Source organism: Streptopelia decaocto, assembly GCF_964273445.1.
Source record: "Streptopelia decaocto genome assembly, chromosome: 6".
Lineage (NCBI taxonomy): Eukaryota > Metazoa > Chordata > Aves > Columbiformes > Columbidae > Streptopelia > Streptopelia decaocto.
This window is the reverse complement of record NC_138660.1, coordinates 7,975,879-8,003,858: the sequence shown is the minus strand read 5'-3', so window position 1 is coordinate 8,003,858 and position 27,980 is coordinate 7,975,879. Positions and strand designations below refer to the sequence as shown.

The window sequence follows — 27,980 nt, the reverse complement described above, 5'->3', positions numbered from 1 at the left end:
TTCCCAAATAAACTTTTATGCAATGTGCCACAGCATGGGTGGCACAAAGCGAGCCCTGCAGTGGGGGCTGCCTGGGTTCCCACCTTGGTCCCTGTGTGGAAGCAGAGAGGGACACTCATGTGGCTGCTGAGGGGGTGAGTGTAGGGCTGCAGGGCCAGGGTGGCACCTACCACGGCTGCTGTCTCAGTGCTGGGAGAGCTGTGTCCAGGCTGGATGTGGGTGGCATGTCCAAAGGGTTGGCCTCTCATTGATTCTTCGTTAATACAAGAAGAGCTGATGTGACAATGCTCCTCTGCTGGCAGCAGCCCAGCAGCATCATCCTTTCACCAACTCTGTTCTACACTTAACTATGGCGTATCAATCAGCAAACTCTCATTTCCAAAGATGACCTTGAGCAGTTATGAGAGGGGGCTTCGGTCACCAGCTTTTCCTTTCAATAAGCTTGGGCTTCCCGATGAGCAAACACCATGGTCAGACTTGTTACCAAAGAATGCTTTCTCTTTGCTGTACAGGAGATAATTGAGTACAAAACCCAAGGCTGCCGAAAGGCCTTGTGCGTTGCTGGATACATCTTGTTCTGTGGGGCTCTGCTGCTGCTGTTTTACTGGAAGCCAGAGTGGGATGTGTGGGCAAACTGTATCTGCCGCAGCTTGGAAGAAGCGGATGTTGTTCTGCTCAGAACAATAGTAGGTGAACTGTCTGAGCTCATTGTGTTTTGCATAACCTAGTGTTTTCACAGATGGGGCAGCTTATCTGTCTTTGCATGATGTAGCAAGTTAATGTTTGGAATTGGAGTGTCAGGGATGAGTCAAGTTTTGCAGAACTAACCATTTTCATCTGCGGAGTTTGAAACACTATGTAGAAGGACACATTTACAGTAATAAGAGTGCAGATACACTTCCTGAAGGCTGGGAACCAAGTGGACTTCAGGCATTCCAGCTGTCCAGGGTCCAGCAGCTGTTCTCTGCCAATAACATCTTCCATAGAACAGCTCTGCCTTTTCCCTTCCTTTATGTATATGAGCCAACTGGCTTCAGTGGAGGGATCATCATCAGAAGTTGTGGCTGTTAGTGGCCTTTCTGCTTTGAAGTTATTGGAGAACACTAAGTAGATAGGTTTTAGAGAGCTGGGTTTTAGGCATTAGTTATATTCTAGGTCTCCACGACTGTAAATTAAAACCCAACCCAATTCTATCACAGCAAATGTTTAAAGCACTTAACGCTCAACATTGCAATGATATTCCTAAAATAAATGCACTCAAACCACTAAATGAGTAATCTATTACTCATTGTAACTAGTTACATTAGACTAAACTGATTAAAGTGTGATTCAGTCTGATGTGCATCTGTAGCAGTAAAACTGAGTTGCTTTTGGCTATGGATGTACAAGTAACACAGTGTTACAGGAGTTTTGTAGAGCAAAGCACCTAGTGCTGAGGTCTCAATGTCCGCACCAGAAGTGTTTCAGAAGGCTTTTGCTTCCAAGTAGCTCTAGTCTGATCCCACAGACTAAATATGCACCCAGTAGCTGTTGAAGCTTCTGGTTTAGTTTAGTCTTTGAAATTCTTCCACAGCATGAATCAAAGCAAATGGAGATGACTGCAAGATTGCATTGGAAGTGCCTTAGTGATTAGTAGGAAAACAGTGATACAAGCATCCCTGTTACTATGGGCTTACATTTACTATGGCTGCAATGATGCCACAGTAGTTCTCTGGGAATCTCATATATGCTTCCCAGAGTCAGGAAACATCATCACAGGCAGCATTTTGGGCTTTTCACTGAACTGCACTCTGTTTCTCTAGGATGAGTTTCACAAATACACATGGAAGAAAGTGACCTGGATTGATTTGTCCACATTAGCACTACCTGTTGGTAGTAATTCAGATGATCCTCTTGTGGCTGATATGGACTCTGTCATAAACAGAGCCATAATGAAGGCACAGCTAAAGGTAAGTCATCTATAAAATGAAGAAGAACAACGGCAGGGACAAGGTGGGTGAAAATAGGAGTGAAGGCACCTGGAGTCTCCCAAGGGTGCTCTGTCAGCATCTTCCTGCAAATCCTGTTTACATAAGCTCAAATTTTCTCATAAAACATGTGGAAACATTTCTGTAACAGTGAGATGCTTTTCCCTTGAATGGCAAAAGGACTTTTTTCTATTTGGTCTTGCAGATGATGTGTATCCAGGTGCTGAAAATCCATCATACTTGGGACTTTTCTGTAAAAGAATTCAAGAAAGTTGGGTGGGTGTCAACAGCCTCTTTGTGGCAGGTGGCTCCTTTGTCTGACTTTCTCCTGTTATCCTAGGTCATTAGAAGACAGCAACATGTGTCACAGCATACACCACAAGTTTGGAGCTGGCCTCACAAGAGAAGAAGATCAGGTATGGTCTACGTATAAGTAGGCAATTGTGACAGTGTGACCTAATAATTCTTCCTTTCAAATTCAGGTGAGCTTCTTGCTACTCACCTTAGTAGAAAGAAAGTGCAAACTGTGTGGGTGACATTTGGAAAGGTGCAAAATCACTATCCCTTGCTCTCTATTGAGCTCATTATTTTCTCAGTGATGCCAGGCAAAGCCTGGGGAAAATGCTACCAGTTCCACCTGGGCTCAGGGCACAGCAAGCTGTGACTGGCTTCCTGTGCTGTTTTCTCCTTAAAAGCCCTCTGGAAAGATCATCATAGGGTTTAGCAGCAAACAGATGATCTTTTCAGCAAGGAAACAGTAAAATTCTGCCTCTGTGTAAAGTCCCTTCAAATACAATAGCTTCCTGACAGGTTTGTCTGTCCTGCTCAGACATATGGTGCCCCCAGGACTTGCTTTTTTAGTTGTGTTATTGTTATTTGGGCGTACTGTTTTCCACATGAAGTCTTAACCTATGTGACTAAGCTACAACATGGGGAACTCTTCTCTACCTTCCTACAGGCAGCTGGTGTGTGTCCCTAATGCCACTGAAATTGAAATCTGTCCTGTTTGGAAGTTACTTTTTAAAGAGATCAGTAAGTCAGACTAGCACTTGGTGGGACAGGTTTGAAGTGTTTTGGAGACTTTACCTTGGCACACTGGGATGTGGTGGTTGACATTTGACAAGCATGAGCCGTGGAGGAAAGTTGGTGAACCTCCTTTATGGCTATTAGCACACATTCCTGGCAGGAGGTTACAGGCAAGAAAATGAAGCTAAGAGGATGCTTGGTGCTGCATACTTGTAAGAGCTGAGTGTACCCCTTATGGTGACCGTGTGCCTTCTTGGAGTGCAGTAGTATGGGGGACTGATGTCCTCCTTCTCTGCTGTAGGCCTTTATTCCTGACTGAACATCTCCCATGAGCTGGGATATCTTGCCTCATGGCTGAGCAGTGACATCCACCTGGAGTGCTCATGCTTTCTGCAACTGCTAGGGCTGACCATGGCCACATTTGTAACTCTGCCCTTTCACGTAGGCTCTTGATAATGGTCTGCAGTGAAAGTTTTACTGGTACACTGTTTTCCTCTTTAATAGCATTGTTTTATTAGTCTAAAGGCAGTATTATACAAAGCACTGTACAATCTTGCTTGTGGCCTCAACAGCAGTGTAAATCAGGACTGTGCTTTAGAATAGAGGAAAACATTTGCAAAATCCCTATTTTATAATTGCCTTGTTCACCTAGTAACTTCCTTTTCTCCTATGACTTAGGTGCAAGAAAGTTGGTTTTTTCCTCCATAAATAAGGACACACTGCAAATCTGTTCTACAGATGACAGACCAAACATATCCTGTGGATAAGAGGGGAGACATGTATGAATAGTTACGTGCTGGGTTTGTGTATAGAAATGCTGGACATATATTTTGCCAACCTGTAAGCAGAAGTTTCCATACAGGATACTGTCATACCACCTGTATTCACTCTAGTGGATTATGAATGCTACATGAATGTCTTTAAAATGTAAAGGAGCTGTGAATGCTGGGACTCCAAGCTAGCATTTGTCTGAACTTTAAGCAGAGTTTGTTTGAAACCCTACAAAATACCTGAAAAGCTCCAGGGCTCCTGAAATTGGTTGGATTTGATACTACCAACCTTTCGGTGCCCCCTGGAGATGATTTTGAAGAGAACTTCGGTGTAGCACTCTAAAAAGTTTATTTAATTAGAACTTTGCTCTTCCATCCAAGGCTGAAGCTTTGTGTTTGAAATATGAATGGTGGTGCCTGGAGGCAGACTGGTCCTCAGCTTGTGGTATTTCAGTCCAGATACAGCTTCAGTGGCCAAAGACTGGCATTCTGATTTAGTGTCTGTCTCTTTGTCCTACTGAATGTCAAAGAAAGTATTAAATTTTCATGGGGGGATCGAATTTGTCAGATGAATAATTCATTTCAGTTCCAGTCTTTATGCAGAAAGCTCTTTCAGTGGCTATTTTAGTTATACCAGGTCTACAGAAAAGTCTATCGCTCCTTCAGACAAGCCAAGTGGTGGTCAAATCTCTCAAAAACTTCATTGAATTAATTTGTTGTTAGCTAGATACCGTAATAACCAATATATATTTCCAGATTTCAGTGGGGCTTGTTTGTTCAAACTTCTGCCATGGATGCAGCTGCTTAGAAGAATTTTCTAATAGTCTCATCTCATTCACTTTTTGACCTAGAGCACTCACCTGTGATAAACCTGAAACATTCAGTCTCTATGACAAAGGCAAATAGATCAAGCTGAGCCTTATGCAATGTTTGCCTGCCACTGAGTATCCTCATGCAGACAGGTGAGGTTTGTGGTGCTTCCTGCTGGAATCGCAGAGTGGTCTGGTTAGGAATTTGGAAAATGTTTCCTTGATTTCTGGACCCACTTTAGAAACTTAGGGAAGGCAAAAATCAAATGGAGAAAGGGTATGAAAGGGTAGAAAAGAGAAACTATATGGATGAAAGTACAGGCAGAAAAAAGAACAGGATTCTTGCAGGCAATGTTTTAGTCTCTCAGGTCTGGGTGTCAGGTATCACATTCCTCTGGATTGTTAAGATTTAAAAGTGAAAGTGAACCAGTGATTCCTGAGTCCTGGTAAATGTTTTTTGATCTTCAGGAAAAATGGAAGGGTTAGAGGACAGCATTGAGAATTACAGTTCCTGCAGAGTGCATGATGTGATCAGAGGTGGTGGTAGGGGTGAAGGGACAGCAGCTCTGGGTGCACTGACTCCACTGTCATATTCATGGGCTGCTTCAGAGCCAGGCAGGGCTCACATTGCCTTCAGATTCACCACTAAAATCACTGTTCCTGCACTGAATTACTGGTGAAGTGCAAGATTCAGCCCTTCGAAAGGTTCCTCGAGAAGGTGGTATAGCGAAGTGCAGCCCAGGGGGAAACAATTTGCCCTTCCAGGAGCTGGCTTTTGTTTGAATTGACTCTGCTTTTCCCTGGGCTGTTAGAGATGCACATCACATTCCCTCTGAGGTCCCAGGCCCCTGGGGTTGTGGGACTTGGGGCAGCCTGTGCTCACTGGTGCATGGTGCTTTTATCGCTGCTTCACACCGACCTCAGCCAGGGCTTTGTGAACAGCCGGGGCTTGTGCCAGCACAGGTGTGTTGGTTGCGCATCATGTTTTTGTATCTCTGACTAATATCTGTAGGATGACTGTCACTCCCATGTTGAACAAGCACTCGTATGTCTTTGAGAGCACCTTTGTACTTAAAGTATTGGTGTCTGTCCTGATATTGCAGAGCACGAAGAACAGATATGGTCCATTCAGCTTTCTTTAGCAAGGCTGGTTTAAAATGTGACCGATAATTTTGGCAGGAAGAATGACAATGTTTAGGGCCTCCGGATATTCTTCAAACTGGCTTGACATCTTCACATGAACAATGCTAATGAAGAAATCCACACTCGGGGAGTAGTTTTTTGCAATTGCAACTTTTAAATCAAGATAAGGCATTCTCTCTAATGGCCTTGCAATGACAGTTAACTTCATCATTATCTCAGGATATGTAATTGTCTGAATTAGATTGCAAAAACTGGCAGAACACAGACACTCAGCTAAATTAGAATTTCTGTTTTTCTTCTTGCAATAGCAGTTAGCAGTTTTGTAAAGATAACCTTTACAACTTGGTTGTCCTGTTGATAGCCTCATAGCAAGGATAAAACTGTTGAGCAAAAAGAAAATCTCTACTAAGGGACTGCAGATAGCAATGTTGCAGTTAATGACTTACTCTGGCACAAAGCAGGAATAGCCCCTTGAAAGTCGAGGGAAATACAGCAGCATGAATCAGATGCAAACAGATAATTAGGTCCATGCTCCCATGGCAGCTTGTTCTAGGTTAACTCGATGAACTTGCATCTTGATTTCTAACAGGCAATGTGAAACCTCCCCTGGATAACTCAGCAGAGCTCAGTTTCTGTGATGTTAGCACAATCACTGAATTGTAACCTACTGCTTCACTTGCGTATTGATGTTTCAACACTGCAATTGCTTTGCCATCAACAGCAGTCCACCAAGCTGCGTGACCTTGTCGAGGAGCACAACAAAGCCCATGTTACAGTCTGCACAATGAGTGAAGGTGAGTCACCCGTGTCTCATTTTCCCCATAATTAACTAACGTGTTGAAAGGTATCAGGAATTGCACAGGTCCTGTTGATTTCTACCACTGGAACGTGAAGGGAGAGCTGCGGGGAGAACGGGGCAGAGGTGGGTGAGCCGGGCAGGGCAAAGTGTGGGCACAGCCTGTGCTGGGCGGTAGTGATGCATCTGTGTCATTATCATCTGTACCCGTGGCATCTATAATGATACAGGTGAACCTAGTAATTTGTGTTAAGAGTCGAGAACACCTTGCAAAATTAAATTTCACAAACAAGCAACTAGAAAACAACTCTGGCCTTCCGAGACTTGCTTCCATGCTCTGCTGTAGGCTACTTTCACAGTCTTGTCAAGTAGCCTGTGAGCAATTTTCAAGGAGACTAGGTACCTGGCTCCCACTGAGGTATGAGCTTTCTTTCCTGCATCTCAGTTCCTTGCCCATGAAATAGGGGTTATGGCTATTTTTGCCTTGCAAAGATGTTGAGATGGGCAATTGCTAGGGTGATGGGAGATGTAAAGGCCTTGGATAGGTTTTCCTGGTCAGAATGCTTTATGGACACTAAGCAAATTAAACTGAAGACATCCACTTGGAGAGAGATGTTTAGACAAGGGCTGATCTTTGTGCTGCTGCTTTTCAGCCAGTATTATTTCTGAGAAGTACCAGCCTTAAACCATGCAGTGTCAAAGTTTAGTAATGTTGTGTGTGCCTCAAGACTTTAATTGCCCAGAACTTGTGCACAAGTAAAATTCAGTTTTGTATTGTTCTACAGGTTGAAAAGAGCTGGAGTCTCATTACTTAGTCCCTGCAGATGTGTTTCTTTTAGATGGTAAAAAAGTTCTCTCTCCCATGTGATGCTGTCCTGATTGATGGAAGCTGCATTGTGAATGAAGGGATGCTTACAGGTGCAACATTAGAGCTTGAAATGCTAGGGCCCTGTGCGGGTTATGTGTCAGGAAGATGTCTCTATCTTTTCTGGCAGCAAATTGTTGACTGTTTATTAGAATAGTTTCAAGGAGGATGTGGAAAAACTGTGGCTTGAATAATTCACAGTTGTCTTGGGATTTTGAAACACTGCAATTGTGTAATAGCCATTTCTAATCCACATTAAAAACAAGTAGGATTAATATACTGTCAGGAATAGAAAGTAAAAATACCCAATTATACTAAATATGTACTTTTTGAGGTTGTGGATTCTGATCTTGCAGCAGTTCTGTTCAGGCAGGCAGTGTACGAGCACAGGGGTCAGTGCTATACCTAAACATAAAGCCACTACAAGGCATGAACTTGGTTTAAAGGCAAAATTTGACCCAAGGTCCTTGATACAAAATGCTCAGAGAAACCATCTGATTACTCTGAAACTAAGACTGTAATGGCTGTCAGTATAAATTCAAATGTGTAATTACACAAGAAAGCTAATCGGTCAGGCAAGCTTAAGCACCTAAAGGGTACTGTTGCTTTTTTAATATGCAAAATCTAATAGACTTTTAAATCCCATGTCAGTGAAGCTGCATGTTGTTGTTCGTAGGTGAAAACATTCCAGTTACCCCTCATGGAGGGTCTGATGCCCTGGAAAACCCACAGCCTGGAGAACTGTCAGAGACACGTCCTCTTCTGCAGGACAGAAGTCATACAGACAAAGCTGAAGGGCGGAGGGTCAGCGAGAGCCATTGTGCTGCAAACTGGTATTTATTTCACATGTGCTTACCAATAGAGGGAAAGCAGCAGCCCCAGAGACTGGTAAGAGAACAGGTTTCATTTCGCAGTTCAAGTCCAGCACGGTCTGCTGTCCCCAAGAAGTGCTTGTGGCCACCTGATGGCTGAGGCTTGTGCAATGTTGTCTGTCTTCGAACAGCGCTGGCGTGGTACGCTGCTGCTGTGTCACATACACAGCGTATGGGACGTGTCTTCATGCGGGGTTCAATACAGCTAAAGGTGACCTGGTGAGATCCATCCTCTACCCCAAGCCAGTGAACTTCAAACTCTACAGAGATGCCTTCAAGTTCATCATAGGCCTCTCTGTCATTGGCGTGTTGTGACTCTACAGAATTTCTATAGAATGTCCTGTCCCAAGTTGGAAGGGACCCACAAGGATCATCGAGTCCAACTCCTGTCCCTGCATACGACACGGTATTGTCCAGTCTCTTCTTGAACACTGTCAGGCTTGGGGGGCGGTGACACCTCCCTGTTCCAGTGCTCCAGCACCCTTTGGGTGAAGAAACTTTTCCTAATGTCTAGACTCATCTACACTGTGTGTGTGTTCATGTCCTACAAGGTAAGTATGAGGGATGACTCCATGCTGCAGGCACCAGCTCTGAGCCCTCTGTCACTCAAGATCCTTGGAATATTGTTCGCTTCTGTAATCAAGTTTTCAGGTGCCAGAAATAGGGTTGGGAAAGCGGAGGGGGATGTGGACAGAACAAAGCAGAATGAGGCTGTCATCCCCAGAGGCAGAGCCTGGGTTGCATTGCTCCTGGGCAGGAGGGTTGGACCCCCAGAGTGGCAGCGCCAGTGGCTGTTCCCACCCCATCGCCCCTGTTGCTCTTGCTGTTTGCAAAAGTCGGTGGCAGATGTGGTGGTGATGGCCCTTTTCCATCTCACCTTGGCTGTGCCTCCCACTGTCCCTACTGCCTTGACAACAGGCACTGTTTATGCCTAAAGGAGGCTGAAGAAACAGATGATTTTCTGTATCAGCCCAGAGGATTAATACCTGCAAGCAGATCAACCTCGTTTGCTTTGTCAAAAAGTAAGTGGCTACCTGGGGCACTGAACGATGCAGGGGCTACTGGGAATGTGGGATTTTTTTAGTTTTTTTTTCCTACCCCTTCTACCCTGATCTATCTCCAGAGAAAAATCCTGGACAAGGTGCCCATGCAGCAGGGTGGTGCTGTGGGCAGGATGCCTTCCTGACCCTGCCCCAGAAGGACCTCTGGGGATGTGAACGGGGAAGCAGTGGGCAACAGCAAGGTAACCAGATATTTATTTAAATTTAGATAGACGTGCTGACAGAAGATGGACTGGACCTGTGGGGCATTATCCCTTCCAAGGGAAGACGGTAAGGAAGGATTTCATTTAGCAAGGACTAATCTCTAGTGTGAACATGTTGCCCAGATGCCTGGTTAGGAGGCAGGTGGTGACGTAGGATATGGAGAGACAGCAAACAGCATGCGGCAAGTGATGCTTGGGTGCATTTGGGGAGGTAGAGTGCAATGGGTGTCCCTGCTCAGCCCCTTCCTGCCAAGGAAGGCATTCAGACACCGCTGTGGCAGGTGTAGCCATGAAAGTCCCTGCTAATTCAAGACAAACAGAAGTCAGCAGCAGCATGAGTGCTTCTAGTTACCCTGAGGGGATTTGGAGAATATATGCAGAGCTTTTCAATTATGTCATTCACAGCACAATTCAATAACTATTCTTAATCTAGTCAATAAACCTTTCATCATTTAAATATTAGGATAATGCTCCTTCTGTTGAGATTAAGTGTTGCTGGTTTTGGTGCCTGTTGAATTTCACCTACTTTCTGTAAATGCTGTGAGAAATCTGTGAGACCACAGATGAAACCTGCAGAGCTCAGGAGTCCTTTGGGACTCCCTCAAACCCATGGCAGGCTCCATCTCAATTCCAAGCCCAAATACCACTGAAATACTGAAGAAATAACCCCTATGGAAACATTAAACTTGACTGTATCCAGGATTACACTATTTAATTCATATTACTATAACAAAATAATAGACTTCAGCTCTGCAGTGCCTGTTCTAGTAAATTCAAAATATTAATCTTTTGCAGTGGCAGGACAAATCACACACCCTATATCTACTCCTAGGTTTTCATTAGTAATTGTTAATATATTGGATACTTCAACACCACAGAGATAATCACGCAGTAATGAATGAATGGATGAATTCATTGTGAGAGGAGAAAAATCATATTCCAAATACTTCCTCAAAGGACAGAAAGAAAATTACTATCTGATGCAAATTAATGAGAAGAAATTAATAAGTGTCAACCAATAAAATAGTCTTCCCGTGGGACCAAGCTGCAGGCACATTGTACAATCTCTTCTTGGGCCTCCTCCAGTGCACCAGGGAGACCACACTGAATATGTGCACATTGAACAGGTTTGGAGACCACCAAAAGACAGCTCATGGCAGAGCCAGAGTTATTTCCACCAAACTAGCCTTGCAGGTGGTATCTGCTCACATGAGCAGCAGAACAAAACTGGATCCATATATCAGAATAAGTTCATGTAATTAAAAAAAAAAACCACAACAACTTCTGAAATCTTCTGTAAGGTATGAAAATGTAAAGCTCTCTTTGCAGACATGTCCAGTCTGCACCCAGCTGGGAGCCAGTGCTGGTGGAGTGCCAAAGTGCAAGGAGGAGCTACTGCTGTCTGCATTGATCTCATTAGCCTATGTGCGTAATTATTCTTTCTTAAATGTTCACATTTTTAAACATATTATAAGACCAGCTGTCAGCTAAGCTGAACACTGTGAGGCAATGACAGTAAAGGAATTAGAGGGTAATGTGTGTGTGAGAAGAGCAGACTCTTGGAAATAGCTTCCATGATGAAATTATAGAGCCTTCACCCAGCCCAGTCTCATGTGTTCAGTCTGTATTGTGGTGCCAAGGAGGAAACAAACCTCAAGGCTGTCTGTAGAAAGAAATTTGGGTGTGAGTTTTTGACATTGTGCATGGATATAACTTAATAAGAGTTAACCAGCTTACCCATTTTTAAAACTGAGATGTGAGGGACAAGCATCTGGTGTCTGTTGCTTTGCAGATGTAACATCTACAGCTGGAAGTGAAGGTCAGGCTCCTCGTGGCTCTCCCACATCACTTCTGGCGTGCTGAGGGCAGGCTGATGGTGCTTATCCACACCAGTGGGTGCACAGCACAAGCAGATGCACCCCCTTTCCATACTGCATCTTCACAAATCTTTTCCTCAGACACATTGCCAAACTTCTTTGAGGTCCCTGCGGCAAGCTGGTTCCTCTCTGATAGTGTCTTCTCTGCTTTGTCTAACGCCAAGCAGGACTTCTGTGCCACCCTCTCTGAGTGTTTTGCTTTCTCAGTTATTTCACGTCAAGCTGAGCTTGTGCAAACTAATTATTGGGTACTTTTTGGCCTCTTGGGTGCTTCTGACCTGCTGATCAGAAGGATGGGTAGGACAGCCTGTTGCTTGCAGTTACTGGGCTCAGCTCCTCTGAACACATCAGGGCAGCACCTGTCTGCACTAGCCGAAGACTTGTGTCTCTGTATCTCTCCCATAAGCAGTCCCAATAACCTTCTGCTTTTAATCAGATTTCAGAAAATCCATAAGTTCCCATCCAGAACTCCTCTGTCCCGGGGACCTGTGTGTGGAGCCTTGGTGAGCTGTCATTCACTGGTTGTTTTGGATAAGAAGATTCAGGTTGATCTGCTGGACCTGAAAATGTTTGAGGCCACACACTTGGTAATGTGACTCACATCCTCTGCACACATCCAAAGCAGGGACACCCCCAACCCAGCCCATGGGGGTTTACTCACAAGTCAAGCTCAAATACCTGTAGGGGAAATTCCTTTGCAGTCCTGCTGATAACAGCTGGAATTTGCTCTGTTTTATCTTCTAACCTCATAGCAGGTTTGCAGCACTGTGGCTGCTTTTTGATAGTCCAGCACTCATTTTCCTCAGGGCTGTCTACATTTTCTCTCTTAATTTGATTTGGAAGCACTGGAGTGTAAGGAGGCCAGGGGGAAGCCTGGTTGCTGCTTGCTGCAAGCAGGAGGTCGCACCACGCTGTTGACCATGTGGTGCAGAGAGCACAAATCAGCCAAGGAAACACAGAGGCAGGTTTTTTATGCCTTTATGCTAAAGGCTGTTATCTCTGATTAGCAAAAGAACATCCCTATGGAGAATCCAAGGCTGGTGCCTCCAGGTGAGTGAACAGCAAGTCTCAGAGAGACCGGCGGAGGAGGCAAGAGATTGAGGCTTGGGGCTCATCCACAAGTATGGAGAGTTGTGTGGGTGGGAGTAGGACAGGAGGAGGCACAAAGGAAAGGGGCTGCTCTTCACCTTCACACATCCTAGCCTGGGGGGGAGTTGTGGGTCTCTGCAGTTAACTGCCTCATTATCTTTTCTGCTTCCACCTTTTGCTCAAGAGAGATTAGTCAATAAGTAAAGCAGATGGCAGCTCTCTCAGCAGCACTGCGGGAAGGCATCAGGCTGGTGCTCGCTCCTGTGGAAGAGCAGGCAGCGGCAGAGCCACAGGACAGCAGAAGGGGACTGTGAGGGTGAATGAGCCTTGGCAGCACGTAAAGTAACAGAGCTGGAGGGATAAAAGCATCCTACACTGAAAATTACCACCCTGTTTCTGCACAGAACATCAGTGAGAGTCTTAAAAGCAGGTGACTGGAAGATAAAACCAGCTAGATAAGAATAATTATGTTTTTCCCTTCATCATTGATATGGCATGAAATTCATGTGGAACCTGAGTTTAAAGAAACCACAGAATTTGACACAGGTTTTTACTCTCAGTGAGTCAAAAGACACAGGACCATGTAGGCTTCTGCCAAGGAGAAGGCTGCAGGGAGGCTGTCACTGATGATGGATAGAAAGACCTATTAGATCATTACAAAACACTTGTGCAAATGGATGCCAAGAATAAGGAGGAAACACGCTCCCATGTGCTGCTGCCCCTGCTTTAACAGATGGATATGAAGCCAAAAAAAAAGGAGAAAAAAAAAAAAAAGTATCAGAAATAACACTTTATTCCTTGTACAACAGGTAGAGGACTCCAGCACAGCTCAGGATGGGGCTGGTGCTCTCGACATCTGTGTTGTTAGACTGAGGCCGAAGGCCAGCAGCATGAGTCCAGTTCATTCCGAGTGTTCTGTGTTTTCAACCTGCAGCATGTACAAATTCCTAGCACGTGCACTATTCATTTATCTGGGCTAGTAGATCCAAAATGGCTTTCAATCACGCTTGGTACTGTGCTTCACCTTCCCCCAAAACACGGTGGAAGCATAGGACCAGAGAAGCAGACTCTGATGAAAGTGGAGATGCTGCTCCTGAAGTGGCATCTGAAACACTTAATGTGCCTTTAAAAGCCCCTAATTCCCAACTTCGCTATCTGCACTAATAAAAGATAGAGACTTCTCCGAGTCCTCACCCTGTAAAGCTGCTGGAAAAATGAAACTGTACAATCCGCTTAAGTGGAAACTAACACAGAAAAAACATGTAAACAGAATAAATGCCTAAAGCATGTGTTCATTTGCAGGAAGAGGCAATGTAAGGACAAGGGATTACAGCTGGAAGCAGCATAGCTGTGGGTCCATGAGTCCAGCTGGTAATGGTCATGCAACCCCACTAGCAGATTTATCAACACCACCCTAAAGCACAGTGTTGTTTGCTTCACTCTTCCTCTTAAAAATACACTCGGGAAGGTCCGAGTTTTGACAATTGAAAATCATTATGTTTCAAGTCCAAATGTTGAACAAGCCAGTTCCCTGCTGGTGGAAGGAGTGTGATTTCTGCTAGCAATACTGGAAAGATAGTGCTGTAGCAACAAGAAAATTAATCTTATTTCTAGGATGGCTCTTTTCCCATGGTAATGTCACTGTAATGCATCAAATTTGAGTTCCCAGGACTGTAAATTCAGGAATATTAGATTAATATGCAGTTATTAAGATAAAGGACAGGACAAAGTCTGGAAAACAAGTTGAATGTAAAGGAAAACATTGAGGTTCCTAGGAAGTATACTGAGAAGAAAAAGTAGGAGAGACTGTGGTTCCTAAAACTCTAATCAGTGATCTGATCCCATAGCCAGATGGCAGCAAAAATGAAATAATCTATTAATAATAAATCACCTTAGCAAGAAGGCCTCAAATGAGCTGAAGTTCAGAACAGATTTGCTTTGTGTAATCAGTGACTCAAATAACGTCTCACTTTCCTGACCTCTCCAGGCTCCTGTGGAAGGAATAGCAATCCTACATCAATTCCCATTTTCTCCTGGGCTGCAGAGGATGTCTGTTGTTTCACAGAAGATCAGAGGGGAACAGTATGACCTGTACATGAAAGGAGCACCGGAAATAGTGTCCAGCTTTTGCAGACAAGAAACTGGTATAGAATTGGGAAAAGGCAGCTTTATAGTGTTTATTTGGACTTAATTCAAACCAGAGTTTATGTTGGGGCTCTAATCCTGAAAGGTTTTCAGCTCTCATTCTGCTCACTGGCCACACTACAACTGCACGTGTGTGGCTCTTCACAGAAACAAGCCTTGGGATTGTTAGAATTCATTAGTTAATACCACAAATAAGTTTTCATTGCTTGTTTGTTAAGTTAAAGATGCACACAGCCCAACAGCTACTGAGACACACAGCCCGAGGTTCAGCCCCTACCCATCCCTTAGCTGATTTGCATCGGCTGGAGATGTAGTGCAAAAATAATGTCGATATGTCAAAATACCCAGAGCAGACATGGAACCATAGTAATTGCATGTGTCACAGCAAGTGTGTTGTATTGTGCAGGTTGTTAAATTTCCTGCTAATTTGTTGCCTTGTAAGTTCAGGATTGAGTTACTGACCCAGCTTGCAAAGGCTTTAAAGCTCAGCAATGGGAAACTTGCTGTGGACATGCAAATTACTGTTATTAAGGATAATTTGTATTAACACTTGAGCCAAGACTTCTGTCCCCTCTCTGCAAGTGAACATAGGCTTTGTTTTTGGTTTATGGTTTTTTTTTTTTTGTATGTGAACACTGTTATAAATTTGTACTCAAATTTGTCTGCAAACTTGAAACTCAAGTCACATTCACGAAGTACTTCAAAAGGATCGCAAGCAAACACAGTACCAATGGTCTGTGGTGTGTCATTTCAGGTGACACTGACCTGAAAGCAGGTAAAAATTGGTTTGAGGGACAACAGAAAGATTTAGTTTAGAACCACCTAAGATCTAATGACACAAACCTCCAAACAAGTCAACATCAGCAAGAAAAATGTCTTCAAAATCATGTTCCACTTTCTTAGGTTTCTAAATAGCTCCTCTTACCCTGCCTAATGACTTAGCTTAATGACTAATTAGGTATCACATTGTAAAGCTGTGATTTCAGTACCTAGAGTGTACAAAATACTACAAAGCTAAAAGGAACTCTTTGTTTTTAGAGCCACAGGAATGATCAGAGAATTGAAAATTAGGGATTTGGGAGAATTCTCACATTAAGGCATAAACGTAAAAACAACTTCCTCAGTCACTCAGCACGTATGCAGTAAAGCTTGGGAGAGAATTATGAAGCCAATCATGTATCCTCTGCCCAGTAATTTATCTTACCTACCTGCACGTTATCATGCATTTTAAAAGTATAAAACGGACAAATAGATCACGTATTTGAACAGTCAGTTCACAGCCTTGGTCCAGAACAGCTGACTTCTATGAGAGGGCACAGTGCTGTAGCTAAGGCTAGGAAGTTGTTTAGAGGACAGGTATTTAACCATAGAAAAGCAATCAGCAAGGATGGAATATTCTAACCATGAACGTTTTTTTTCCTGTAAACAGTCCCAGCTAATTTCTTAAAGGAGCTTGGGTCATATACAAGCCAAGGCTTCAGAGTCATCACCCTGGCCCATGGAACACTAAACCTAGGAAAAGATGTAGACTTGAGCAACCTAGACAGGTAAGTTGTGCTGATGGGCTGCTGGTGACACTGGGGGCTTGCTTTATTATCTGCTTGTTACCGCCTGCCCCAAACCAACCTCCCCTGACCCAAACCTTCCCCTCCTCTCCTGCCAAAGGGAACGTACTGGGAAGCTGCACCATCTAACACCTTCTACTCAGCAGATGCTGATTACACTGTTAATTGCCAGCTTTACTACTGCTCTTGCAAGGCTCACTGAGTTGAAATTCAGAAGCTGTTATCGAAGCGTAATGAAAGCTCATTATTGTGCTTTAATATGGCAACGTATTGGGACCGCAATAGAAAGTAATTCTGTGTACTGTAATTTGCAGGTTTCAGCCAGCCAGTTCCTGCAAATCCTTGTCCATCTCCCTGCACATGTGTCTCTGCTGTGTTGCTCCTTCCCAGGGACCAACAGCTTGGCTGAAGCTGCAGAAATGTTGGTGCTTGTTGAGCACTGCTTGCCTTGAACTCGTAGCAGTCGTGTTTCCCTGCGGAGGAAGCATGTTTCCCACCAAAAATGGCTTTCCTGTTGAACAAAAGCCACAGAGAGAGTCTCTCTCTCTCTGTGCCACTCATGGGAAACAGCACATGTGTTTCTGTCCTTGCTCCAAGAGAGGAGGCAGAGTCTGGGCTGGTGTTCCTGGGCCTCCTGGTGATGGAGAGCCGCCTGAAGCCTGTGCTACAAGAGCTGGCTGCTGCCTGCATCAGAAGCGTGATGGTCACAGGTAACCCCGCAGGCTCCTCCCGTGGCTGTGGGGCACAGGAGAGAGATTCACTCCTCCAGCACCCTCCATTGCCCATCCATGGGCATCCTGGGCTGCCACTGTGCTATGGCAGATGTGAGAAGCCTGCCTCTGTATTATCCTTGCAGGGGACAATCTGCAGACAGCTGTCATGGTGGCCAGGAATGCGGGTATGATTCACACACGTGGCAAAGTCATCCTCATCAGTGCAAACGAACTAGAGGGCTCCACTCCAGCTTCCATTGCCTGGCAATCGGCAGAAGGCTGTAAAGCAAACACAGCTGCTCCCCATGTAAGCACAGCCAGGGATGGCTGCTTTTGGGTGCTGGGGGGATTAACAAAGCTTTAAATGTCTAATATCTGGCTTTTTGTTGGGGATTTGGAAGTAGCTCTGAGCGATAGAGGAAACCTCGGGGCTAGTGTGTATCTACCCCAGGGTATATGGAGGTGTGGTGTGGTCCAGTGGTCCTTTGCTCAGGGCAACATGCAAAATAACTACATGAATAACTGGCAAGGCTTTGCAGATGCAATGGCCACTTCAATCATGCTTGAAGTGTGCAGAATTAATGCAATTATACATACTTGTCTGCGTGACTATTTGCTGGACTAAACTTCAGCATCTAAACTAGTAGCCTGTATCTAACAGGCATTAGTTACATGCAGAAACACCACTAGAATATCAAGTACTGCCAGGTGTAAAGCTTTACAAAAGGATACTGCAGAAAGCTGTGTCCCTGATTGCCTGGCAGGAGGCTGATGAAGTGGAAATTAAATGCCATCCTATGGCCTCTCTCTGAGAATAAATACTGTCTTATTTCTATGAGGTATGTGCTAATAGGAGGAAAAGATCACCTTGGAAGGAGAAATCTGGAACTATCATTTTGCAATGAATGGAAAGTCCTATCAGGTTATTCTAAAGCACTTCTACAGCTTGCTGACAAAAGTAAGTTCAGAGGAAACAAAGCACTTACTTGCCCTCCCTGTTTTATTAAGTGATGGTTGTGTTCTGGCTGGAGAAAGGGTTTTTCTGTTGGTAGCTGTAATGTTGTCACTACACATTTTGACACCTCCAGGCAACCTCCCAGCATGTTGCACGTTTAACCCAAACAGCTTGCTTTCAGCATCTTCTAAGACCTCAAATGACTGGGGTGGTTGTGGTGCTGCGAGCAGCTGTGCAGTGGAGTTACTCCATGGTCGCCTTCCCAATTTCAGGTTAATTAAAACCATCAACCCCCTTCCCATGTGCCACTACCATAGCTGGCAATGGCCTCTTACTCAGCAGGGGCATCAGGAACATGAAATACCCGCATCTAGCAGAAGAAATCTTCAACTCCTGTCACCCAGTCCCTAAAACAGCTGGTGCTGGGACAGATTTTTGGATTTTATATCCGCTGGCCAGATTTTCAGGTAGGAGAAACCTCAGGCTGAGTAGTGTTATTGCTGCTGTCATCAACCATCTGTTCTGCACTTGTGAAACACTCACAATGCCTTGCTGCTCTAAAGCTGCCACAGTGCTCATGGTGATCGCTGGCACCTCCTGCAGAGAGGGAAAGGAAAAAAACAGAGCAAGATAAATCTGATGTTAGAGGAAACCTGATCCCTTAGGGCAGCAAAACCATTATAGTGTTTTGGAGGTGGGATTAGAGGGTTTTACGAATGTGTCAGGCACCCACCAGGGATGTCTGATCCTGCCTTGGTGGAGTGATGGAGGCACAAATGCCTCCCCAAGGCAGCCTCTTGCTCTTTCTTGCAGACACTGGTGAACGCGGCTGTCTTTGCTAGGATGTCTTCTGGACAGAAGTCCTGCCTTGTTGAAGGATTTCAGAAACTCAAGTAAGGTCCTCTTGTTTTCTTCTCGAACCAGTCCAATAATGTGTTTTCTCTGAAGTGCAAATGTCCCAGCTAGTGCTGCTCCAGGCCCATCTTTCCCACCCTCCCTTCTTCCACACACAACCCCTGTTCACATCCCCTGTGGCCACCTTGCTCCCAGTTTCCCCCCAGTGCGGGACAGAAGGCAGCATCAGCTGAGGCTGAAATAAAAACACAGGGACAGAATCCCACATATACGTATATATATATATATATACACATACCTGCACACCCAGCAACTCCAGCATGGCTACTGGTGCTGTCCCGGCTGCAGCTTCAGCAAAGCTGAAAAAACCTGATGCAGTTGGGAGTTTGACCCCGAAGACGCTCCTTCTCATACCCCAAAGGAATGTTTCCTTCCCCAAACAGGACTCATGCTAACTACGGATATTGATTGCTACACATTAACAAGATGCTATACCTTCCTGAAAAAGTTAATATCGTCACGGAGAAATGAACTGGTAAGACAGGAGGTGTTTCACTGGGGATACTCTCAAATGCCAGGGCCCGGCCCCGAGGCGCTTTCCTTGCACTGCGTGGATGCTCCACAGGTGAGTGTGCGGGCACCCGGGGCACACGTCTTCATAGCTGTGTCTCTTAAATGCTGCTGGCCTTGCTCACCTGGGAGCTGAGATTTTGGCATACACTAGAAAATTAAGCTGATTTTTTTTTGTTTGGTTTGGTTTGGTCTTTGCTGTTTTGTGTTGTTGTTATTTTGTTTTGTTTTTGTTGTTTTGTTCCGTTTTTAAATGTGTGGTTTTCTCTCCTGTGGGTGATACCTGGTTATTATCGTAGGTTGGGTTGGAAAGAAGAGGAAATTGCTGTTTGCAGCTCACTGTTGCTGGAGAGAGCAGGAACAAAGTGCCGGGTGTTACCGTACAGGCATTTCTCTCCAGAGGACCAGACCTTGTCCCCCACCAGCCCCTGGGGAAACGGTACCAGCAGCGGTGCCCAGAGCACTGTCCTCAGTTACGAAGACACCACGCTGTGGCCACTGTCTTCTATCAACTGCATCATTGTGGCCTCCACCTTTTCCAAGGGAAAGACCTTTTGGAAGCCCATCCACACCGACTGTGAGTAGAGCTGGAGTAACATGTACTCTGCAGACTCCTGTTCCTGCTCCAAAATAAGCCTGGCAGGAGAGGTTGCTAGGGAAGGGATGCTGTGGATTTTTCTGAACCCACACCAATGACTGGAATGTAAAATAATAGTTGGTGTATGTGAGCTCCTACCTCCTCATTACAAAAAAAGCTCAGTGAGCACTGCTTGAGATAAAAGCAGCAGAGCTGAGAAAGGAGACTGCATCTTATTTTGGAAAACATGTGCTTTGTAGAAGATGGTGGGCTGGATTTAGTGCAGAAGTGTGTATTATTGGAACGCAGAGAGCATATGAGGTTTGGAAGTATTTGTTTAGAAATAGACACCTCAAAATTAGTTCCTCTGAGATTCACAATTTTACATCGCCTGACTTCCATTCCTACAGATGAGAGAGAAAAGCCTCTGATAATATCACTGTTAACATCCTCTCACAATAACCTTTATTTTTCTGTTTGAGTTTAGCAGAGGCGATTTAGCCATTCCAGACATCAGTTGACTGATAGCTTATTTGCAATTGTGGGTCATAGATGAGAGGGCAGGACTTCATCCATCTTAGCAGGGTTGATTTTGCTGGGTATTTTGTTAAAAGGCAGGTCCCAAACCCATTTCACAGAGCACTGATCACTTGCAGAAGACAAGTGGGACCAGAAAGTGTCTGCCCTGCAAGCAGCCAGGCTGAGACAGGACAGAGGCTTCTGTCAGCTGAGAAATCTGCATGTGCTTTGCTGTGTTTTATCCCTGTTCGGGGACAATCCCTAGGAGGAAGCAAAGGGCAATTCCATTGTTTTTGACACCCCCTCAGCCCGTCCCCTCTCCTCCCTGTCAGTGACGAGGTTGCCAGGAATGTGTTGGAAGCTGCTGACCCAACTTGCCAGATAGTTTTAAGATGCTTAGCTCCCGGTAGCTGCCAGGGGTTTGGCACCTCCAGATCTCTGAGCCATTTGCCATTGCTCTGTGGCCCCCTGCTCCTTTGGAGGAGGATGCTAAGCCAGATAAAACTGTTCCTGTGGAAGGCACAGATATATCCCACCTTCACACCCTCTTGGTCACAGAAGCACATGTCCCACCTGCGAGGGCAGCCCGACAGAACAACAGCCTCCTCTTCTGCCTGTGGTCCAGGTGTGTGGCTGAGCTCATGGAGGGGTGACTGCAGGGGGAGGGGATGCAGGTGTGGCTCACAGCAGTGTCCCTTCAAGGCAGTTTTCTGTGGTTCTAGAAGAATCAGAACACGTCAAATCACTTGTTCAAGAAAAAACAGTGCAGGTGGTGAGCTTTGCAGCAGGGTGCTGGGGAGCAGCTCTTCTAGCTTCAGTTCCATGGCTCTTCTTTCAGGGAGTAAAAAACAGAAGGGCATTTTACATGATGTCAGTTTCACAGCATTAGCATTTGCAGCTCCTGCCAGCATATTTGCAGAGTTTGGTCGCCAACCCCCTTCCTTCCCAGGGCCACAAATGCTCTTCTTTCCCTAGATATATTTTCAGTCCTCCTGGCCCTTCAGCTTGCAATCTGCCTCTTACTCTTCTTCGCTGACACTGATGCTGTGTACAGTGGTATACAGGTAAGCGCAAACGAAACATACATTTTCTTTTCATGCTACACATTTTGCTAGCCCTCTATCTATGTACACAAAGCAGAAGCTACAGCTACAATTATCTTGGAAATTAATTTGCTGCTCTGACACTGATTGGGCAGCCTCTTCAAAGTTCTCTAACATCCTCCTGACAAGTGCTTGATTAACCAGGCAGTCCTCCTCACCTCTAAAGACTGGGTGGAAACTGGGAGAAGAAAAAAAATGCTTAGAGCTTGCTGAGTTTTTCTTCCTAACAGAACAGGACAATAGAGTGGATTGTGGTTTTGTGTGTTGGAGGAGGCTTGTTGGCCGGAAAACTGAGTGGGCCAGGATTGCTGCTGCTCCTGCCTGGAGCACCATGAGCTCAGGGACTGGGGCGCCCTGTCCCTCCTGGGCACTCAGCCAGGGCACAGTGCAGGCAGCTGCCTCCAGCTGTGCTGCCTCCAGCTGTGCTGCCCAGCATCAGGAATGGCTGAGACCTGTGGCTTGTCCCTAGCCACCCTGCACAGGATGGATTCAGGTAGAGGCCTGGCATTGGGATGAGCATACCCAGAGGGAGAGGAGCCACACGTTGTGCATTAGTGGCCACTTCCCAGAAGTATTTGGGCAACACATCTTGCCCCAGGCACCTGATCTGCAGGTTTCAGCAGTAGCTTAAGTAGCTGAGATGAGTTAGGCAGCTCCATGGCATGGGGAATCTGGCATCAAACCTTCTAAGATCTCTGTGACAAGGAGTGACTGTCACTTCCTACTGCCTCCTCCATGCTTGCCACTGGGAAAATATTAGTCAGCTTCTCAAAACATTAGGAACGGGTACAAATCTTGGCAAGGCATTTAAATCTAATTGCTGTTCACGTCTTTTCCAACAGTTTTTTTTCACTCCTGTGATCTGGAGACTTTACATCTTATTGATGCTCTTGGTCACCTTCTGTGTATCTTTTTTTACAGAGGTGAGTGCATTTGTTTACCCCGGTTCCCTGGGATGAATGGGAGCAGCATCTGGTCAGGTCATTCTACCCCCATTTGCAGTCACATTCTCCTCCTCCAGAAGCATAAACACTCAGGTCTTTTTTTTTTTTTTTCCTTATGACCCAATGTGTGTCTGTCAAATCCCTTTTTATACAGTCCCAGAGATGATTTAGACCACATCTCTTAAGCCTTTAGGGAGGGAGGGAGCTGCTTGGGAGGAGCCTGCGGCCCTGGCTCCCCCAGGGACACTCGGCAGTGATTTTGAAACCACCATTTCCCTCTTGTCCTACAATCGACCAGGCTGGAGACTGTCCTGTTGGATATTGCAGTAATGACTAAGCCCTAAAGTGTTTTGTGGGTCAAGGCTGGCTGTATTTGACACTAAGCATTGTCCCCTGCAAGGAGCAGCACTGCCTGCTTGTCCCACAGCCCCAGGAGGAAAATCTTGCCCCTTGATTATCTGCTTCAGCTAAACAGGCTGAGCTCAGTGTTGTCCTGATAGAACTGAGCAGGGCCTGCTGTGGATGAGGAAGGTGACATTTAGCAGCTGTGGTACCAAAGGGGCTGTGCAGCTCAGGGGGATTGCAGGTGTAGCAAGGGGCAGCTTTTGTCCCTGAGTGCTCCTCCCTTCCAGTGAAGGACAATAGCACCAACCCTGTGCCGTGTCACTCCGCAGGATGCTATCTTGCAGAACAAACACCTCTGGCGGCTGATTAAAGGCTGCTTTTGGTACCAGTCAAGCAGCCAGTACCAAAAGTGGCAGAGGATGCTGCAGAGGGATCCCAGCTGGCCTCCTGTAAACACAAAAGTCTTTGCGGCAAAAAGCACGGATGAGATTTACATTAACCTCGCCTATGAACACTGTGATGAGGACTGGGTGAGACCCTGCAGCCAGGCACAGGTCTTCGCAGTGCTGTCACTCCCCTGGCTTGCACAGAGCAGGCTGGGTTTTCATCCTATGATGTGCACCAGATTCAGATGTTCGAAATCCCTGCACAAACCCACCCATTTGAGGCAGGCTGGGCTCACACTGGCTGTGCCCTGGAGCACGGGTGAGGACTATTCACTTGTCTGCTGGTGAAATAACAGCCTTGACGCTAGTCCATGGCAACAGCAGGTATCAGGACTTGCCAACATCTACAAAGGCTCAAAAACACTGAATATACAGCAAAGTGATGGCTTCTGTTGCTCCACGTCACACTTGCACTCCATGATTCAGCCACTGCTGTACCAGATGCTGTCAATGCACCCACCGGGTTTGATGGAAAGGCAATCCAAAATAAGTGACCTAATCTTGACTGCACAGAGGAGCACACGTACAATTGAAAAATCCTGTGATAAATGAAGTGCTGCAGCTTCCAAGAACAACAAGCAAGTTCCCCGGATGAAGTAATTGCCGGTTTTTTGCATCCGGGAGTGAATTACAGATGTGAGATGGCACATATGCTGTCCTTGCCTGGCTCTCCCTTGCCAGGTCTTGCAGACGTAATGCTCTGAGTACAGGAGAGATTAAAGCTCATAGTTTGCTGTAAGATCAGGCTGGTGAGCAAATGCCCCATTTAAGCCTGCAAAGGCAGAGGCCAGCACAGCTGCTGCACCCATGACTGCCCCCCCAGTTTGTGCTCTGCTGCTGCCACGTCCCGGCCCAGGTTTGGGGTCACGCAGCAGAAAGCAGGGCTAAGCCTCGGCTTCTTTCTTTAACTAGGTCATGCCAAAAAGCAGGGGTTTTAACATGCTCTTGTGCATGGCTGCTGGACAGGAGCAAGAAGCTGAGTCGCTCTGTGCTTGCTCTTTCACCTTAAAGTTGTTCAACTGATTAGTTTAGCCATGAAAGAACTTTTGATTACGAAAAGCAAAAAATTACTTTTGGGTTCAGTTTTATTATAACGTTTTCTCATATTAGAAAAGAACTTTATTTAAATGTAATAACAGAGGGCACTACAAATTACAACCAGAAGTCTTGGCTTTGTTATTTCAAACATTGAAACAACTGATGTTTAAAAAAAGCTTCTGATCCTGTTATATACATGTTAAGAGCAGACAGAAATAGCAAGCCTCTTACAGAGACAGCTCTTTTGCTCTCATCTCTTCTTACAGTCCAGGCAGTTGCCTGTGGCAAAAACAAACAGAGGATTTATTTTCTTACATGCAATCTGCAAATAACATAGTTCCAAACACCTAAGCCAGATACTCCTGGTAAAGAGTAATAAACCACACTTTTCCAAAACAGTTTTCTTCTATGAAAGCCACATACCAGCTTTGGGACAAGGAGGTATCAGGGCTCTGTACATTTGGAGATGGGGCATCGGTGCTGCACAGCTCATTCTCCAGGTACGTCACCCACAGCACTGCAGGGACACTGGCTTTGCCTTCCTGCTGGCTGGAGGAATTTCAGTCTTGTGCTGGGACTACAAACTGCTTCAATTCAACTTCTGCCCACTGAAGAGCCAATGGCCGTAGCTCTGGGGGGCAAAGGCTCTTGGTTGCCTTTGCAATCTGTGGTGGTCTTTCTTTAAACTGCAGTGCTCTGGCAGCACAAGGAGTAGAATCATAGAATGGTTTGGGTTGGAAGGGACCTTAAAGATCATCTAGTAAGTTTGGTGAGGTCTGATAGCAGCAACTACTGCACTTACAGGAATGAAAAGGGAAATTTCAGCGGCACAGTGAGCCCAATCTGGAACAAACAACTGCCAGAGAAAAAGCTGGCTGGGTTTTTTGTCAGACCCCCCCAGACTGGGCATCTGCTGCTCCCAAAGGGAGTCAGAGGAGCCAGGGAAAGGACCACTTTCCCGGCAGGAGAAAACTGAGCAAAACACCATCATGCCAAATCCAGAGCACTCATTTAAAACCCCGAGGGATAGAACCTGTAAGACCTGCCCTTCCTTCCTTCCTTCCTTCCTTCCTCCCTCCTGCCCTCAGAGGAGCAGCTCAGTTCAGATGCTGCAGGCACAGGCTCAGACACACCACGTGCCTCATCTGCCCTTCGGCAGGCCTGGGAAGCTCCGATTTTCCAATTGCACACCCTCTCACCTGGAGGACACACAGTAAACCCTCAGCAATACCTTCACATTACTTTTGTTTAGAAAAAGAAAGCAAAAATGTTTCTTCAAGCAGGTTAAAATAGGTTATTCACAGAAACAGCCCATGGGATGTAGTTGATCAAAACGGGATGTGTGTAGGAAGCCTTGCACCAGCCCTCAGCAGAGCACTGAGGCTGTGAGGATGGAGAATTTGCTCGCAAGTGCTCCCAGACTACCACAAAAATCATCACAGGCAATGAAATGAAAGTGTATGTGGCAATTAGGCTAGTGATGCCTTCAGCAAGGGCAATGCAGTCGTTAGTAAGTCTCAGTAGCAGCTGCGGCCATAAACTACCCAGGGTCCCTCCCAGCCAGGGGCTCCCTGTCCCGCTCCCAGCTCATCCTGTGGCCCATCAGTACTGTCTCTCTCTGGATCTGCCCCGGAGCAAGCCCAGCAAGGAGAAGGCACCAGCAGCAGCCGTGACAAACCCAATGGCACCAATTGCTCGCTTGGCCTGCAAAGGGAAAGTAAAAGGTAAGATGGAAACACTGTGAGCTTTTTTTTTTTTTAAATCCCAGGCCGACTAATGAAGAACAGGTGGGGTAATCAAGGTAATTAAATGAATAAGAGACACCTGCTCCACAAGCATAAGAGGTAGCACTCAAGCTTTTGGCCTTGGGCTGTGGCATTCAGTAAGAGGGCACTATCTGGGTGCTCCAGGGTCTCTGGTGAGGCCAGAGGCAGTGACGGTTTGGATCCCATGCCTGGGGCTTTGCTGTCCCCATGCAGTTTGCAGGCTGTGCCCTATTCCAGGGGCTTACATGGAACAATAAGTAGGTGCAGCGTGACTGTGTAACCCCAAGTTACTTACCTGGTCGGAGACACCCTCACCGTAGCGAAGCAGCGTCACGAAGTGCTCGCAATTGTTGCCAAGCAGGTCGTAGGACACCTCCTGGTCGATGAGGTACTCAGCGCGCCGGATGATCTCCGCCACCGGGAGGGGAGCGTAGGTGCCATCATACTTGTTGTTGATGCGGTAGGTGTCGTTCCCCACCGCGTCCTTCAGGAGCTGCATCCTCACCCGGGCTTTTCTGCTGAACACTGACTTGGCACTGGAGAATGTGGCTGGGGGCCCTTCATCTGGGGAAGGCAGGGATGGGATGAGCCAGGCAGACCCTCTCTAGCCCCTCAGAAGGGTTTCTGGGTGGCTCCTGGAAAGGCCATCTACACACACAGGGTCTATTACTGGTCCATGGAGGGAGACAGGGCTCCCGAGTCACCCCAGAACCCTCTGCACCCTGCTGGGCTGCGCCAGCCTTACCTACAGGTGTCACGTTGATGATGTACCCGTCCCCCAGGTAGAGGGCCCAGTGCTGGTAAGCCGGCCGGAAGATCTCGATCAGGTCCCCTGGCTGGGGGTCACCAGGGTGGGTGGCGTCGAACCCCGTGACAGCTGCCATCTCAAGAGTGTGAGGTCAGGACATGCCCCTTTTGCTGAGCAGGCTCAATGCAAGGCACGGTGGAGAGGAAAGGTCTGGGATGCGCACAGAGCATCTGCTGGGGTATCGCAGGCAGGGAGATCATTAGGGCCTGGCACTGACACGTTCATACTGCGTGGGGAGCATCATCCGCTGGCACTTGACCGCAGCTGTGATGTCCCCATCTCTGCAGGGCCCTGGCTCGGGATGGCCGGTCCTGCCCGCCAGCGACGCGCTGGCGGAGGGTAAGAAATGAAATCTCCGCCCCTCCCGCCGAACGGTGCAGGCGAAGGGTGAAGCCATTCCGGGCTGGCAGCCAGCTGGCAGCACCCGACCCCGCTCCCTCCCGTTCCACTGCAAGACCCTCCCGGTACCTCCCAGTCTGCCCCCGGCCGTGCACCGGCCGAGCTCCGGTGGAGGGGCGCAGCTCCTCGGGGGGGCATCTGGGGGCCCGTGCCCGTCTCCAGCCCCTGGACGCCCCCGGGAGCCCGGCGGACCCGCGGCCGCCGCCGGCAGCCCTGCAGCGCAGCTCTCGGCACCCCGGCGGGGGTCGCATCCTGCAGGCAGACACCTCTTTCTACCCCCCGAGCTCCCCCGCATCCCCCGCTCACCCCAAGCGCCTGTCCCGCTGCTGTGACCGGGCTGTCGCCCCGGGGGGGGTCAGCGGCGGAAGCTGCGCCGGGTCCTGGCTCCTCCCGGCCGCTATAAATGGCGAGGAGCCGGGCGGGCTGTGGGCAGGCGGCGCTTGCACGGTCCCCGGGGAGCTGCTCCCTACACAGCAGCCGCTCGGCTCCGCTCCAGAGGGTGTTACCAAAACCGCTCGTCGGCCCTAAAAAGCCCGTCCTGCCCCCGGGGAAGACGGGCCAACGGCTCCCGGGGCCCCGCCAGCCGCGGGGGTGCGCTCCGGTGTGCGGGGCCGGGGTAAGTGAGCATCCCTCACCAGGAAACCTTCCGAGGGGGACAGGAGATGCTGCTGTTCCGCTTCTTTGCTGGCGAAGGGAAGCAAAGGAGGTGGAGCTCAGAGTAAATCTCAATGGCCATTTTAGGGCAAAGAAGTTT

General features: G+C 47.0%; 2 protein-coding genes across 4 annotated transcripts; one reads left to right on the top strand and one right to left on the bottom strand.

The window, feature by feature from the left end:
* Positions 1-467: 467 nt before the first annotated feature.
* On the top strand, positions 468-23,911 carry LOC309440982 (putative cation-transporting ATPase 13A5; the record flags this gene model as incomplete). Its single annotated transcript, XM_082055293.1, has 17 exons — positions 468-686; positions 1,803-1,949; positions 2,173-2,243; positions 2,308-2,388; positions 2,926-2,999; positions 13,781-13,791; positions 14,466-14,622; positions 16,053-16,170; positions 16,786-16,898; positions 17,045-17,208; positions 17,755-17,859; positions 18,670-18,749; positions 19,581-19,858; positions 21,353-21,441; positions 22,323-22,403; positions 23,099-23,299; positions 23,897-23,911. The coding sequence occupies 17 exons, from the start codon at positions 468-470 to the stop codon at positions 23,909-23,911; spliced, it is 2,004 nt and encodes a 667-aa protein (XP_081911419.1).
* Positions 23,912-24,284: 373 nt separating this feature from the next.
* Positions 24,285-27,676, bottom strand: PLAAT1 (phospholipase A and acyltransferase 1). 3 transcript variants are annotated; one of them, XM_082056355.1, is made up of 4 exons: positions 27,533-27,676; positions 26,765-26,997; positions 26,315-26,583; positions 24,285-25,957 (listed from the first exon to the last, which is right to left on the bottom strand). In XM_082056355.1, exons 2-4 carry the CDS (start codon positions 26,901-26,903, stop codon positions 25,856-25,858), a joined length of 510 nt encoding a protein of 169 aa, XP_081912481.1. In that variant the 5' UTR covers positions 26,904-26,997; positions 27,533-27,676; the 3' UTR covers positions 24,285-25,855. The 3 variants fall into 3 exon arrangements, with proteins under 3 accessions (XP_081912481.1, XP_081912482.1, XP_081912483.1); XM_082056356.1 differs by having other exon boundaries at positions 26,765-27,000; positions 27,533-27,631; XM_082056357.1 differs by lacking the exon at positions 27,533-27,676 and adding an exon at positions 27,296-27,466 and having other exon boundaries at positions 26,765-27,000.
* Positions 27,677-27,980: the final 304 nt, after the last annotated feature.